This window comes from Falco biarmicus, chromosome 6 (genome assembly GCF_023638135.1).
Source record: "Falco biarmicus isolate bFalBia1 chromosome 6, bFalBia1.pri, whole genome shotgun sequence".
In the NCBI taxonomy this organism is placed as follows: Eukaryota; Metazoa; Chordata; class Aves; order Falconiformes; family Falconidae; genus Falco; species Falco biarmicus.
This window is the reverse complement of record NC_079293.1, coordinates 65,491,524-65,508,921: the sequence shown is the minus strand read 5'-3', so window position 1 is coordinate 65,508,921 and position 17,398 is coordinate 65,491,524. Positions and strand designations below refer to the sequence as shown.

Sequence of the window (17,398 nt, the reverse complement as noted above, 5' to 3'; positions counted from 1 at the left end):
TACTGAAGAAGTGAGGGAACCTTGAGCATAGCATTCTCCCAAGTAGGGATAGAGACTGGGCATGTCTCGGTGGGGCTGAGGGTGTAGGATAACATCAAACAGGTTTAATATTGTGTATGAGACAATACTGCCTAATATTAGCACTTAGTCATTTGGTATTATATACATTTAAAATGGTGATACCACCGTGCATTGTTCATCATTAATAAGCTTACACTTTGTAGGTATATATCCCTGTAGTTTTATTATAAAATATATCTGATGGATATTAAAATAGTAAATTAGGTTGGCAAACTGTAAAACTGTTTTTAAATATGAAGAAACAACCCTGAATGTTTTGAAGGGAAATGGTTTTTAAGAAAATTTTATCCTAGGAATATTTTTGCTATGAATGAAGGTGATTCTTTTTTTGTAATTCAGAATCTCCCAGCATATGTTTCACAGTGTAGGAGATAATCGTTCCTTTCTTGCCTTCTTAAAGTAGAATAAATTATTCCCTATGCTATGCTGCTGTAAAATGGACACATTAAAGAGAGTCTATACACAGTTCTGGTGGGTTTTGGGTAGTTAGATGTTCATTTTTCTCCTTTCTCAAGTGTAATTTCCGTGTGTGTCCAAATAGTGAAGTGTAACAGTCATAGAACACACAAATCTGTGCTTCCTGTCACTCCTCCTCTTGAAGTCATGTAGGTCATCTTTCTCTGCTAGTTCTACCAAGCATGCTCTTCTGTGCAGATCTGAGAGGAAACAGGGTATCTTCTAGTCGGTAATTTATTTTATTTTATGGAAGTATATCTTTATACAGCTTAAAAATTGTCTTCAGCTTTTGTTCTGCATCTTTTTAAGAAGGTTTAAATACTGTTTGGACAGTGACAGATTGCTCTTTCAAGAAGAGTCATAAACGTAGCCATTCTTTAAAGGCATGTTCAATTCTGAAACAAGGAAGCTTCCTGCGCTTGAATTGCTGCTCTGAATCAAGAATCTCCTTGGAGAATACTATTTAGAGAGAAAATAACATGAACATACTATACTCAAGATTAGGTCGAGAGAGCAGCTGAGGTACATCTTGCGCTTCTTGAACTGTATATGTCCTTGTTTTTCAAGGGGCACATGAAGAAATTGAAAAATTATGGTAACTTGTATTAATTTGATGTTTAGTGCATTTTTAAATTGAAAAAAATCTGGCAAATTTGATTCTCCAGTAGTTCTTTCCAGATACAAATGCAACTAAACCTCAGTCCTTTTCATAATAAAATGAAGTAATCAATCTAGAATGTTGGTTTTTCATCAGCAGTAAGATATAATTTAGGCTTAGGTTAAGTTGCTGTCATTTCCACATTTTTTAAAGAAATATTTTTTTAATATCCTTTTTCTACATTAAAAAAAAACCAAACAAAAACCCCACCAAAAACCAGCCTCACAACCTTAAACCTTTTGGCCATTTTTATCAAATATGTAAAGCCAATATAAAAAAAGATATTTCTTATTTTTGCAATGTGACTTTAGTGATATTTATGAATTCAAATATGCATTGTAGCAATACTGAAGAGAAATTTCTGTCTTAAATTTGAGACTCTAAGTATAAATTAGAAGCAAAAAATGGGTACTTGAACAGTGACTACAGTGATGGAGTGGAAATAATACTGAACAGCAAGTGGAGAATGTAGGGTATTGAAGTTTCTCTTTTTGTTCATGGAAATTCTATGAAGGAAAAAAAGAGTAGAATTTTAGTTAGAGCTATATAGAGCTAAACAGAGCTGGAATACATTTAGCACGATTTCTTATCATGTATGTGAAGAGAGACTTTGAGTACTGTAGTATAATTACTGTTGGCTGACATGGTGCACCTGTTCCTAGTTCCCTAGTACTCGTTGCGGTGTGGTATAAATAACGCTGTCAAAAAATATAGGCTAAATCACTTTCCAGAGTGCTACTTATATTTATCTAGGAGTATGAAAAATTCGATTCCCTGCTGAACAGGCTATTGAGTGTTTTGATTTACTGCAGCACTTCTGGAGAACAGCGCATGTCTTGGTTTAACCCCAGCCAGCAACTAAGTGTCATGCAGCCACTGGCTCACCCTACCCACCCTCCCTGATGGGATGAGGAGGAGAACCAGGGAACAAGGTAAACCCCATGGGTTGAGATAAGAACAGTTTAATAATTGAAATAAAATATAATAATAGTAATGAAAAGGGAGACAACAAAAAGAGAGTAATAAACCCCAAGAAAGGCAAGGATGCATAGTACAATTGCTCACCACCGACTGACCGATGCCCTGAGCAGCAATTGGCCCCTTCCAGCCAGTTCCCCTCAGTTTATATACTGAGCATGACGTATGGAATACCCCTTTGACTAGTTTGGGTCAGCTGTCCTGGCTCTGCTCCCTCCCAGCTTCTTGTGCGCTCCCTTATTGGCAGAGCGTGGGAAACTGAAAAGTCCTTGACCTAGGGTAAGCACTACGGAGCAACAACTGAAACATCAGTGTGATATCAAAGTTATTCTCCAACTAAATCCAAAGCACAGCACTGTACCAACTACTAGGAAGAAAATTAACTCTATCCCAGCCAAAACCAGGACAGTGTGGAAATAATAATATTAAAGATAATAAAGAGTAGCCAGGTGCATACATTGGGGTCCAAGCTGTTGTCAGTGCTTTACTCATTGTAGCCTATGCAATATAGCAACATTGCTTGTACACCAACTTTAATTAATCCCGAGGTATCTACTGTCCTGTTCAGTTTTGTAGGGCACTGATGATGCTCAAGCAGGAGAACTTTAGTAGGTGATACCTGCAGCCTGGTCTGGGGCTGTGTTCTCCTTAAATATCCGAAAAACATACCCTATCTTCAGAGATATATCATAGTAATTATTTTCAAAAGTTCCCTGGATGTTAAATGTGTAATCTTAATTTTTTAAATCAAGACTACCTAGATTCTGCTTGTCATCCAAGTGATGACTCAAACTGAGTAGCAACTATCTACAAGTTAGCAGTTAACTACATACAAGTAGTATATGGGCTTTTTTACCATTTGTTTCTGCATATATGCACATTATATACATTATTTTGTCACCAAGATAAAAGTAACAAAGCAAACTTCTTTGAATGAAGTGAACAATGGAGGACCTTATATTTTCCATTTTTGTTAATTAAATCTTCTACTGGCATATTTTAGTCTATAATACCACTTTTAAATATAAAATTAAAAATAGAGCAGTACATTTTATAATTTTAATGAAGTGTTTTACCCCTCTAGTTACTTTTGAAAGCTGTTACCTCAGTATAGAGCAGTTCTCTTGTTCATTCAGTACTTCCATATGACTTTGTTAGTATAAGGTCTGTTTCTTGGAGGATTAGATAAAAAATAGCTTTGTATTTGTATTTGGCATTATCACTCATAACTGTACTGAAGAAAAGGCTGATATTGAATTTGTCATCTTTCTGTGTATTCACATCCTAGGAGCTCTTGGGGGCTTCCTTTTGTTCAAAGGCAGAAGTAAATGAATGTCTTAGGGTGTTAAGTATATTTATTTTTTATGTTAAATCCATGCAAAATATCTAAATAGTTTCTTGACGCTGCTGTGGAAACAGTGAATCAAAAACTGTCATAATTAGTCAACAAGTGGCTTTGGAATTTACAAGTTATCTTGGATTCTCAAGTGTGTTGATAGTTTCACAGTACAGTGCTTTTTTGCATGCTCTCTGCTTCATATATGCACCTCTATATGTTGCTTCACATAAGAAGGTTAGATAACTTCAATGAAAGCATTTATTCACAAAATAGGGGATTGTTATGAATATTCATGGAAATTATAGGTAAAGAAATTGTTTATATTCTGTCATCTGTTGAAGTTTAAATCACAAAGGTGTCTTATCTGTCTTCTGATAAGGTGGCAGTCAGGGTTTCCTTTAAAAAAAAAAAACAAAAAAAACCCAAAACAAAACAAAAAAACACACAAACCAACACAAAACTAAACTAAACATTTTCTGCACTTCAATAGAACACCTTGCTAGACAGCCCTTTGTCTGAGCAGTGTTCAGTCTTCAGCAAAGTTGGGGTTTTTTTTTATCCTTGGTCTCTCCTTTGAAATCTCCCAGAAGTGTCTGAAGAGATACTACCTACAACTCATTTTATTTCTTCCTTTTCTTGGAAACAGGATAGCTATGCTTCTAGATTAAAACAAGCACTGCTTCAGCTCCTTGGAGATACGAGTATCTGTGTTTAGCTGGGAGTCATCTACCTTACTTCCCTCCTTAACTAAAAACTCTTTGCCTCTATGATGGATGAAATTCTTTCCGGTTTGGTGATTATTTGGATTCATTTTACTTTGTCCTCCACTGGATCTTGTATTCTTTAACAGCTGTATATTAAGAAGCATATATGATCTAAACTTCTGTGTACCTCTAAATAAAACAGAAGTATGCAGCTCACTGTTAGCTCTTGATTCAGAGCAGAGATGAAGATAATTAACCACTTCGGGCTAACTGAACCAACATAGGTGTGTTACAGTAACTTCAATTTCTCCTATTCTTTTGACTCACATATACCCACTGTTCTGATACTATAAAAACAGCTTTAAGGATTAGTTTTCCTTGCTTAATTTGAGTCTTTCATCTCTCTGAGTCTCAGTATTTTAAACAAAGCACTTCTGTGATTCTTCAGCATTTATTGGCTGTGAGAATTCTCGTGAAATTTACTGATCAGGCTGTTTATAAATTACCTGGATTTTTTCTTCTGTCTGAAGATGAAAGATTGTCTTTCACTGGGATTCAGAGTGGCTTGAGCACTATGTGCTTGTCTCTTGCAAAGTGGCTTGACTAAATGACAAGAGTTATCTTCATTTTGTATTCTGGGGAAGTGGTTTTAAAGTCACTGTGGGCACTTGCCCTGAAAGTACTTGGTACTTCATGTTGGCTAGAAAAGACAAGTATAAGGAATTATTTTGTCATTTTGGCTTTGAATGCTCTGTTCATTTTTAGTCACACATCTCAAAAAGGATACTACTGGGAAGGGTCTGGGGAAAACCAATAGTATGATCAGGGTTGTAGGACTCTCCAGAAAAGAGCTGGCAGGGGACTGAAGGAAGTAAGTCCGTGTTGTGATGTTTTATGAAATACTCTACTGAAGTTTGACAGGTGAAACGATTTGGTATTATGATATAAGTCATAGCATGACTGGATTTGATGGGAGCAATTAACAAAATATCTGAGCCGATTCTAACTGCTCAGTGCCACCAAAAGGGGGAGGTCCTGCTCTTCCCTCCCTGCTTATCACCTACTTTTTCAGCTACTTGTGCAAGCCTTGCTACTTCCTACAGTGCTCCGTAAAACAGTTCAGCGCATCAGTCTGCAGCAAACTAATTCAGAAAAAAAAAAAAGAGGGGAAAAAAAAAAAAAAAAAAAGGCAAATAGTTTCCTGGTAGATTAATGAGATTATTTAGACCAGTGAAGGTCCCAGTGCCAGCACAGAAGAGACAGAGCCACAGGGTCAAATGCAGCAGGACTTTCTGGTGTGGCTGTTGGCACTTTATTAGATTGGCTCAGTCATCTTGTATAACACCCTTATGACAGATCGGGGAGCAGAGCATGAGTTTTTTCCAGGGATCTGGGGAAAATGGTTTGAAGTCCTTGTGATTCAGACCCCGATGTATGTAGGAAGAATTATCTTTTTCCCATTCATCTGTTCTGTCAATATTGAGCTTTGAGCTTTTTTCAGATGAAAAAGCTTATGTGCCTAGCATTTTTGGTAGCTGTCAACTGAGGTGCTGAATGTATTTTAACAATAAAACAATAAAATTAACCATTTATCTGCCTCATGCTGATTTAGATAATAACTTTCATTTATTGATATGTTTCAAATATATGTATAAAAAAACCAAACCAACATTTTTAATTACTGAATGTTCACACTTGATCTCTGGGTCCTCTGTATTTCCTCCTTATCTACACTGAACCCTGAATATAAAAACTACATATCAAATTTCAGACTGTCCATTGATGGTAAAACAAACAAAAAAAAAAAGCCGCCTGCAACAGTGGATTGCAACTTCTGAATGATACACGACTTGTGATGAAATTTAACCATAATTTTTCAAAACCCAACTGCTCTTTTTTTAAACTGAAAAAATATTTTGAGCTGTAAAACAATAGTTCAGTACAATTCTGACTTGACAGGGACCTTGTTGTTACTGCAACGCACATAGAAATTTAATTTGTATCTGCTGTCCACCTGGTTTAGCAGGTTTATATGTCATGTATTAAAAAGATAATGTAGTAGTCTCACAAGACTAGAAATTTTTTTATTATTTTTATAAGTGGTCTTAGATTAATATTTTTTAATTGTCTAAATATTGTCTGTTATTAAATTTGCATTTTTCAAAATTTTAAATAAAGAACTATTGTATCTTTTAGTACAGTGATGGCTGTTAAAATACTTCAGAAGTTCCGTGTCTTGAAGCTTGGTTTTTTAAATTTTGTTTTGGAGTTATTGAGCTGGTGTTTCTTACTTTTGCCTATGAAGTCTCATTTTGATCCTGATGTCAGCAGCATTGAAATCATATCCTCTAAAAATGTGACTGTAACAGATTCCTGTGAAATATGACAGTAAATCTAGTTATTTCTACATTGTATACTATGGTTTTGTTGAATTTGGGATTTTGTAATATTAACAGTCTCTAGCAAAAATTAGAAAGTACTGAACTATATACCACCTTAGCCCATCTACTTTTAGACTTTTTAATGAAAATTCTCAGGATCCTTCTTCAACCTGTTTCTCTGTCTTCTCTGTGAAATGATGAATATTGCTGTTCATTTGTTTAAGAGAACTGCTGTATTCAAGTAATTCTGTTTGAAAAAGTAAGTCTAAGCTTTTCCTTACCAAAAAGAAAACAATATTCCTCTGGTTTTTGGTAGGTTGGGGGTTTTGTTTGGTTTTTTGGAGGGTTTTTTGTGAGTTCTTTTGGTACTAGTTTTGTTTTGTCCTGTTCTATCCTAAGGTTCCTTTGTGTGTTTGATCTTTAAATTTTGAATTAGTTTGTGGTCAGTGTAAATCATCCCTACTTAAAAGATTTATCTTTCCTTTGAGATCACCTTTCTGTATCAGATGTGCTGACCTTCTCTCATATTCCTTCTGTCTGCACTCTAGAGAAGCTACTTCTAATTTGGATTGTAAAATGTGCATTTAGATATATGCCTGTGTAAATAGAGTCTCTTCTTTCTCTAACATTTTGAAATTATCCATGCCGTTGGAGTTTGAGGTGATTGTTGTGGGACCTGGATGCAGTCCAGGTTTTGCTGCTGGTAGGCTCTGTAAGGCTCAAGTTGCAGTATTATTGGAGAGAGAAGGTTTCCTGCTTTTCAGTCCTCTCCACTCACAAAGAATGTGACTGAAAGGTTGTTGTATGGAGGCGGTGGTGTTTAAGGAAGGAAAATTCTGTTGAAGGCTTTTCATGAGCACAGCAAGCAATTTAAAGGGATACCATTTGAGGGGGGAGAGGATACCAAAACCAAAACAAATAAAACCTCCAGATTTGCCAGAGTTTTGTAGGTCAGATATATGTGCTTAGGATTCAAACAAGGCAACAGAGTACATTTTTGTCTCCTTCCTTAGATATACTTTAGAGACTTGAGGAGAACTAATCAATGTCGAAACAGATGCTGTGGCTTTCTGGTGAACGCTATGTTTAGGAGCTAAGCACATCCCCATGCACTCCTCAAAGTATGGAACATCCTCATTGTAACTGAAGATTTTGGCTGTATCTTTTACCGTAGAGATAATGCTAGTCTTGGTGAAGCCATTAAACCATGAAGCCTGCTCACAAGTGGGAAGAAGATAATTGCACTTGCATGTCAAGGATGCTGTCCTTCGTGACATGGTGTTTATGGTCCTATCTATGTAATTTTCATTTAGAGGCCATAGAGCTGCAGGTCTCTAGGGAGATCTGATAGCCAAGTCATAAATAATGTGCTCTCCTTCATGACTCTATTGTAAGATATTAAACTTATTAAGTAGATTAGATTTTTACATGAATAGTGTTAAAGAAATTACTTTAATTAAATGATTGGATAATACAAGCACTCCACAAATAGTTACAGCTTAATACAGGATTATTAATCAAAACTGGCATGCATGAACATGTGGTTCTTTCAATATATTTTTATCACGTTGAAGCAAGTAGGTGGAAAATTGGGATTTAGTTACTAAATACTTGAAATATGCTTTCTGTCCAGCTTCCATTGTGCCTAAGGAAATTACTTTTGACTCAGTAGTACTTCAGAAATGTCATGTCTTTAGGAAAAAAAAAACCAATAAATAAAGAAGGCATCAAATTAGTCTTATGGCTTTGTTTTGTTCTTAAGTTAGTCCTTACTTAGTTCGCTTGCTAGTGGACTAGACAGGCCAGCTACATTTGAGTAGGTGATGTCTTTTTGGTGTTAGATAGTGACATTTGTAAGTTAGTACAGTGTGCTAGAGTCAAATATGGTTGCTAGAGTCTCAGCTTGAATGCTTTAAACTAGATAAGTATCTGCAGAAACTATGGGTTCTTTGAAAAGCAATCTGCTTTTAAAGCATCTCAATAGAAGACAGAAAGTTAGATAGACTAATGTTTGGTACCAGTTCTGAAAACACCCACCTTAATGTTTTACAATAAGCTAGAAGAAGTGATAATGAGAAGAAACTATCACACTGTTGTTGGGGGAAAAAATAGAAAGAAAAGATTAAGCATTATATAATTTCCATAATACTATTCATACAGTTTACCAACAAAAAATAAAACTGATTTATTGAGAGAATAATGGCAGAGGTTGGACTCCTCAGGAGAGCTTCAACTCTTTTGAAAGAAGAGTTTTGTGTGGTTTAAGAAAAGCATAAAAATGGCAAGCATTTTGGAAATTATACCCTAACCGTACATGCAGGTAACTTGCTCACATTTTTAGTATTTGTTTACGTTCTGTTGTAGTGCCACAGAATTCTAAGACTAAGAAGCCTAAACAGGAATTTTAATACAATCTAAAATAAGGAAAAAAATATATATGCTATGCAGTAAGGCTTCATTTTTTGCAAACTCTTTAGCTTTACTTTTTTCTCCAATTCTAGAATGACCAAATGTTTCTGTGACATAACCTAGCAAATTCTGTTTACATCCTGGTAAAATGTAACTTGATTAAAGTATGTAGCCAAACTCTGTAGGTTGACCAGTGATTTTATTGTCTCAAATTCAGTAGTATACCTGTATAAGTAATTCTACCATTGCAGTTAAAGTATAATCAACTGTATGTATTGCTGTATAAAATGGAAAATTACAAATTGAAATAAGAAATAGAAAAATATGACTTTAATATGGATACCTTTACCATATTCCAGTAGTAGTGGAATATTAGGCATACTATACTGCATGACACATTGCGGTCACTTTATAAAACTAATGAATTATCACATGATGAAACATCTGAAATCCAACATATTATAATAAAATAAAAGGCTGCATAATAAGGAAACAGGGGGTTTGGGCATTTTTAATAGAGATCCTGGTTTAAAAACAGTGTCAAATATTAGTTTATGCTCATAATGCAACTAGAAGATTATTACTGCATTTCATTTATAGAAGGGCTGTACCATCATTTGAGTGTTCCAGTTCTTCCCTGTTTTTTCCCCTTAAAAAAGGAGATTATACACATAAAAATAACTTCTTGTCTCTTGAAGAGCACCCAGATAGTAAGTCATGACTGTGGTTTCTGTGGAATATGGCAATAATGCTAATATCTGAATCTTCATTGCATTTGGGCTGGTCGATGCTTGCTTTTGGAAATAGTGAGCTTTGACAGTAAATTGCTGCTGTAATTTTACCCAAGAAGTTTTGAGCCCAAAAATATGTGCCTATGCTAATACAGGATGTAACAATAGCATCCTGACTGTCATTCAGCCACTGGCACTGTCTACTATTCAAATATTCTACTGTGTAAAGTATTTAGAAAATTTGTCTTCAGTAGCTAAAATAGTAGATGACAAATGGAAAGCTTGTTTAAAAAAAAAATCAGTTATGAAATGCAGTTTTGGTCTTTATTGCATTATCAAAGAGGATAGAATAGAATAGATAGAATAGGATCTCTGCATTAACGGCAAGGTGAGAAGGTAGATCAGAAAATAACTAGTGTGTGAGGTATGAAATACACTTGGTTGTCTGGTAGTGATGTGGAGGCGGCAAACAGAGAATGACTGCTCACCCTTTCTCCCAGTCAAGCAACCAAAGCCCATGCTAACAAATTAAGAGAGTGCCACATCAGACGCAGTTAAGTAATGGAACTTATTCCCACAGGATTCTATAAGTCTCAGAGATACTAGAAAAACTAGTAAAGACCTGTGGAAACCACTTTTCATGAAACAGTAGTCCAGTTTTAAATTTTGCTTCGGGTAGATCCTAAATCCCGGTTACTGAAATCCAGGAGGATATACTAGAGAAGGAATTGTTCAGTACCTGTTCTGTTTTAGTAATCTGTCCTCAAACATCGCTGCTAGTTACTGCATGAGGCGGGCTACCAGGCCTCATGACGTTTTCGGTCCACCTATAAGTAATGATCTGATGTAGAAAAGTCTTCAGTGTATATGGTGGTAAGAAAGTGAGTCTTCCAGAATTGAAATCTTTGTGTTGTGCTGAATACCTGGGCAGCTTTGTTTAGATAAAGTTTTTGTAAAGCTGCAGTATTTTAATAGCTATCTAGAAAGTAAATTAGCTTCTCCAGTTGAAATATGAGCTACAAATATATGAAACTGATGATGTAGAAAACACTTTAAAATGTATATGTTACTTTTTTTCATAACTGAGAAATAATTTAATTCTACTGTTTAGTATTTATATGTGCATTGCATCCACTGTTCTAGATAATCATAGTTCTATCAGGTTTTTTTTTCTAGGAGTTAATTTCAAACTTTGATTTCCTCTAAATCAAATAGTATTGACAGAAGGAAAAGTTAATGCACAGGTTACCTTCAGATGGCAATGTATTAGTCATTGAATGTTCTGTTGATGAGTCCAAACTGATCTGCTATCACACAGGTAAAACATCTGTACTGTTCAACTCTGGGAGTATTTTATAAATAGATTAGAAAATATTGCTGGGAAACGTACATAGTGTGTTTAGGAATGCAGCCTTCACAATATCCAAAGTGCTTTAAAATGAAAATTACTTACTACACAGATATTTCTATTATTCATTTATTATTTATTGAGTATAAATAGTTTTGTTGCTACCTTGCAGTTGGTTGTGGAGAACACATTGCTACTGAGAGTTTGGCTCAGAACCATAGAAAATTAAAACTGAGAAGAACCCTGGAGGTCATCTGATCCACTCCCCTAGAGGAGGACCAGATTAGATGAGGTTGCTCAGGGCTACATACACTTCACTGTTGAATATCCTTAGGGAGGGAGGCTCCACAGCCTCTCTAAGCAACAACAGTGATTGACAACCCTCACACTGGAACAAAGTTCCCTTGTATCTAACTAGAATGCCCCATGTTGCAATTTCCATTCCCTTTTTGAAAGCTGTCTTTTCGTCACACACTCCAAGAAGAGTCTGGCTCCGCACAGACACCCTCCCATAAGGTGGCTGCAGATAGCAGTAAGGTCCCTTTAGCTTCTCTTCTCTGGGCTGGGCAAACCCAGCACTTGCAGGCTCTTTGTATGCCATGTGCTCCAGCTGTCTAATCATCTTGGTGACCTCATCCAGATACTTAATTGTCTGTCTTGTATTGGAGAGCCCAAAAGTGGACACAGTGTTCCAGATATGGTCTCTCAAGCCCTGATTAGAGGGAAACAATCACTTTCCTTGACCTGCTGGCTATACAGTTTTCAAGAGTTACAGTTAAAAGACCAGCTTCTACTTTATGAGTTTGACTGGCAATAGTGCTTAGAAAAGGTCATAAACTTCTAAAACTTCATGTATTTCTCACGACTAGGTTCACATACTAGGATTCAAATATAGTAGTTATTGTATAAAGCTATTTTAAAAAGTATTTTCATTAAATATCAGCAATCCCAATGTACAGAGTGCTGTTGCTGGTAATAAGTCATCTGTTTCCTGACAACTTGATGGAAAATTTTTTATCTGATAAATCCTTTCTATATATTGGTTCAGAGTATACTCACTTGCTTGTTATAATTGCTGCTAAGTGGCTGGCTCAATAAAGTTTTTCTATTATCTGCTATAATGCATGGCACAGATCTCTTTCAGCTTGGGTACTTACTGACGGGTAGCAGATCTGAGGAAGGATGAAGAAATGAGGGCAGAGTGGAGGGAAGTGAGAAAGTATTCTGTAATGTGATTAGTGACAACTTACCTAATTACCCTACTTGGAAAGCTGGGTCTTATCAGGTCTGCAGTAGTGATAAAAATCTAGGTGAATGAATTATCTAGTGGGAAGTTGCCCTTTCATTGCCTCTCATGTATATTTCAAGGAAAAGAAATACTCGTCTCTCTGGAAAATTCTTACCTAAAATTCCAAATATTCTGCATTTTTGTTGTTGTTGTGGTTTTTTTTTTCCAGAATACCCATCTCCTCCTTTTCTCAAGACAATATTTATGAAGTTCAGCCTCCAAGAGCTGATAGGAAATCTATAGAGATTTTTCATGCGCACATTCAGGCTGGAAGAGGAAACATGCAGCCCCTGGGAAAAGATGATTTCCTCATGTACAGAGAATACATTCGAAACAGATACATGTAAATACAGGCTGGATTCTCCTGCCAAGTCTACTGTACTGATAGGTCATAAAAATAATTTTAGAGAGTAAATCTAGTTTTGTTACTTTGCAGTAATAAATTTCTTACCTAACATTTCTATTTATTGTTCTTTACTATTACCCATGTACAGTATTGTGCTTTACAGGAAAAAAGTGATTTAATACCTGCTTTTCAACTAAAAGAGAAAGTGTATTTTAAGAGATGAAGTGAATAAAGAGCACCCACAGTCACTGAATAGTGTGTAGCAATTTATAGCAAAGAAAATATTGCATCTTTAGGTTTTTATATTAATTTCTTATATTGTTGTGTTTGCTAATAAAGCTGAAGTGATTAATACATAAAAATCAGAAAATAATAGTTTTCTTCCTTTGTTCCATGACAGCAAACAATGTTTTTTTACAGCAAAATGTTTTCTGGTATTTCTTGAGATTTTTAGCAAACTGAGTGCTAAAATGACTGCTTGTAATTTGCTGCTTTCTTGAGCAAAATTGAAAAATGTGGTGTATGTTAAAATCTTGTGTCAAGACTAACAAACTTTGTAACCCTAATCTGTGTCAAAGCTAATATCACTGGTGCTAGTAGCTACAGAATCTGTGCCACATGCAGGGTGAAGATGGCTTGTGATTAATTACCATGGACTTCTAGTAGGATTCTGAGGTGAACCACTTACTGACTGCATCTGCAAAGGAAGGAGTGCTCTCCACTTTACTAGGTTTAGACTCTCAGAGGGCGCAAACCCATCCTGCCATTTTTCTGTATGACAGGCGTTATCCGTTTTGCACCATACCCTTTCTATCCCTGTATTTGTGCTCCTGCAAAATGCTTTCAGGTTAAGCCCACAGCCTCCCAAGAAATCAGTATCGGTAAGTGACATATGAGAGACTGGATCAGCTAGGGTGGTCATGCAAGAGGAAGCAGTAGTTGGGTTGGGCAAGACTGAACATCATGCTCAGTGCTAGGTAAGAAGTAAAGAGGCAGCAGGTATCTGAATTAGGTTGTGTAATATAGGCTTGTGTTTAAAATATTATTTGCAATTACAAGCTAAAATTTCCAACAGTTTTCTAGCCCTTTGCCTTGAAGAATGCTGACAGTATCAGCAGCATCCTTGACAAACTATGTTATTCCACAAGCTTGTACAGACCATATTTCAGAATTTTCTGGAATAACTGTTTTAGAGATGTCAGCCAACTGAATGTACTAGATGTAGAGAACATGTTTATGTTTATCGTAAATCGCTTGCAGGCAGCTGCTGCAGACTCTTGGCTGCATGCTGCAAACATGTTCTTAATATGTTTGAATATTGTATGCAGTAAGTTGCACTTTCATTAGTAATTCACTGTAAGAAATTACACAGTGGGTAAAGGGAAAAGATAGAAGTTAGTGTGTTCCAGGGAGTGGCTTGTATGCAGTCAGTGAGAACACAGTACCTCAAGCTACCAAAACGTTTTGGTGTCCATTGTCTTTTGTTAATTGATTAATATTGTTTTGAGCTGAATGGATGTATTTTAGGAGATGCAAGAATGAAACGTCACTTTAGATAATATGTCTTGGCAACTGTCAGTCTTTTTTTCTCTTGGAAAAAAACTTACTGGATTCTTTTGTCCAATATGAAAAATAATTTGAAGAAATAAATTCTTGCTTTGGAAAAATGTAGAGCTGGAGTCCTTATCCTAATGAGGCAAATGCATGCTTTTCTTACTGCACTAAACCTATTGCAAATAATGTTTTTTAGATTATCACAGTCCTTATACTTCTGTTGTTCATAGATACTGGTAATTCGTAACATTTGGCCTTGAAAGCATGCCATGTAATCACAGATAAGGCAAAAGATGGTGCTTCTTTTTTCAACCTCTAATGTTGCAAAATATAGGAATTCTAATTATTTTACAGCTGTAAGAGGAAAATATGTTCAGCCTTCAGAAATTCAAACACTCATCAGGAAAAGCAGATTAACGGGTTTTGTTTTTACAGTTCTGAGAGATGAATGACATCTCAGTCCATTATCTGTAATATAATGCTAGGCTTTTCAGTGTCTCTCTAAATGTGTCCCATGATGGTCCTGTTGTGGCATCCCCTTGAATCTTTTAGTATAGAATCATAGAATGGTTTGGGTTGAAGGGACCTTAAAAATCACCTAGTTCCAACCCCCCTGCCATGAGCTGGGAAACCTTCCAGGTTGCTCCAAGCCCCCCATCCAGCCTGGCCTTGAACACTTCCAGGGATGGGGCATCCACACCTTCTCTGGGCAACCTGTTCCAGTGTCCTGCCACCCTCATAGTAAAGAATTTCTTCCCAACATCTAATCTAAATCTACTCTTTTTCAGTTTAAAGCCATTACCCCTTGTCCTATCGCTGCCAGCCCTTCTAAAAAAATCCATCTCCAGCTTTCTTGTAGGCCACGTTTCCAGCAGTACTGGAAACCTGCTATGAGGTCTCCCTGGAGCCTTCCCTTCTCCAGGCTGAACAACCCCAGCTCTCTCAGCCTGTCTTCATAGGAGAGGTGCCTCAGCCCTCTGATCATCTTTCTGGCCGCCCTCCTCTAGAGTTGCCCCAACAGGTCCCTGTCCTTCTTCCATTGGGGGCCCCAGAGCTGAATGCAGGGCTCCAGGTGGGGTCTCAGGAGGGGGGTCTCAGTAGAGGGGAAGAATCACCTCCCTCAACCTGGTGGCCACACTTCTTTTGGCACAGCCCAGGATACGGTTGGCTTTCTGGGCTGTGAGTGCACATCGCTGGGTCACGTTGAGCTTCTCTTTAACCAGCATCCCCACATCCTTGTCTTCAGGGCTGCTCTCAATCCATTCTCCACCCAGCCTGTATCTGTGCTTGGGATTGCTCTGACCCACGTGCAGGACCTTGCACTTGGCCTTGTTGAACTTCTTGAGGTTCGCATAGGCCTGCCTCTCAAGCCTGTCAGGGTCCCTCTGGATGTCAACCCTTCCCTCCAGCGTGTCAACCACACCACACAGCCTGGTGTCATTGGCAAACTTGCTGAGGGTGCACTCGATCCCACTTGCCTGTGTTGCTGACAAAGTTGTCAAACAGCACTGGACCCGGTACTGACCCATGAGGAACACCATTGTCACTGGTCTCCATTTGGACATTGAGCTGTTGTGTGACAGTGTGACTGTCCAGCCAGTTCCTTATCCACTGAGTGGTCCACCCATCAAATCCATGTCTCCCCAGTTTAGAATCAAGGAAGTGATGTGGGACAGCGTCAAAAGCTTTGCTTAAGTCCAGATAGATGATGTCAGTCACTCTTCCCTGATCTGTCAACGCTGTAGCCCTGTCACAGACTACTAAATTTGTCAGGCATGACTTCTTAATGAAGCCATGTTGACTGTCACCAGTCACCTCCTTATTTTCCATGTGCCTTAGCACAGTTTCCTTGATCTTGCCGGGCACTGAGGCGAGACTGACCATCCTGTAGTTCCCCAGGTCTTCCTTTCTTCCCTATTTAAAAATGGGGGTTATGTTTCCCCTTTTCCAGTCTGTGGGAACTTCACTGGACTTCCCTGACTTCTCAAATGTGATGGACAGTGGCATAGCCACTTCATCGGCCAGTTCCCTCAGGGCCCACAGACTCATCTCATTAGGTCCCATGGACTTGTGCACCTTCAGGTTCCTTGGATGATCTCAAACCTGATCTTCTCCTATAGTGGGTGGTTCTTCATTTTCCCTGTCCCTGCCTTTGCCTTCTGCAACTTGGGTGGTGTGGCTGGAGCACTTGCTGGTGAACACCAAGGTGAAAAAGTCCTTGAGTACCTCAGCCTTGTAGTATGTATAACTGCTGCATGTTTCTTGTAGATGCTTATAGGGGTTTAAGCCACATGCATTACTTGATATGATAAGATGCTTGGGCATTAATATTCAGTTGATAGCTTGTATGATCTACCATCATTGTACTCTTGGCAGCTGCTAAGAATACTTCAGGGTGCTAATGTCAACTGTTTACTAGCTTTGTTTAAAAAAACAACATGCACACCAAGACTCCCAGCTTAACACTGACTGAGTGACAAACTTTCAACTGTCTGAACAGAGCTGCTGCTTAATGCATATAAAGGGTTAATCTAAAAAGAAAATATGGTCATCACCCATCTAACAAGTTTGGTTGTACAAAAGACTCCAGAGATTCTGCCTCTGCATCTACCCACTTTATTCTGTTCTTGTGATAAGGTTCACTTCTCAGCCATGTTAGAAGTTCTGACTAGATGCATATATTTCCCTGTCAGAAGCTGAGGGGAAAGTGTGTAAAATAAGTATAAACACAAAAAGAATGGGCTGTGTTGGCTCTGAAGACTAACGTGGTGCTCTTTTTGACTCAGAAGTCCTAATTATTATCTTTACAATTAAACTGTACGGACAAACAAAATATTTCTGAGAAACGTGTTGAGTTTCCTCTGAAATATATTTAGTTTGTTTCAGTGTGTTTGAAGGTTACATGGAAATACAATACCAAAGCATACACCTGGAGAATAATGACTTTGTATTCTTTTCTTGTGGAGTCAGGAAGCACAAACATCGGATTAGGGCTCCATCATTTCTGAGCCAATGGTTCTTTGATGCCAATCCAACAGCTTGAGCTTTGTCCTGTGGCCCTCTTCAGACTGATACTTGTGGCCTTAGGAGCAGTTACGCCTGAGCTCTTTCATTGGTACTTTTCC

General features: G+C 37.6%; 1 protein-coding gene across 3 annotated transcripts in view; it reads left to right on the top strand.

The window, feature by feature from the left end:
• The window catches only part of FIG4 (FIG4 phosphoinositide 5-phosphatase), a 77,162-nt gene that overhangs the window by 59,321 nt on the left and 443 nt on the right, over window positions 1-17,398 (top strand). For 2 of the 3 annotated variants that reach the window (XM_056342987.1, XM_056342988.1), the window contains exon 23: window positions 12,543-14,390. The exons of the other annotated variant lie outside the window; for it this stretch is intronic. In XM_056342987.1, the coding sequence (XP_056198962.1) occupies window positions 12,543-12,720 (178 nt within the window). In that variant the 3' untranslated portion in view covers window positions 12,721-14,390. Of the gene's footprint in view, window positions 1-12,542; window positions 14,391-17,398 lie in introns of those variants that run through there. 3 annotated transcript variants of the gene reach the window in all.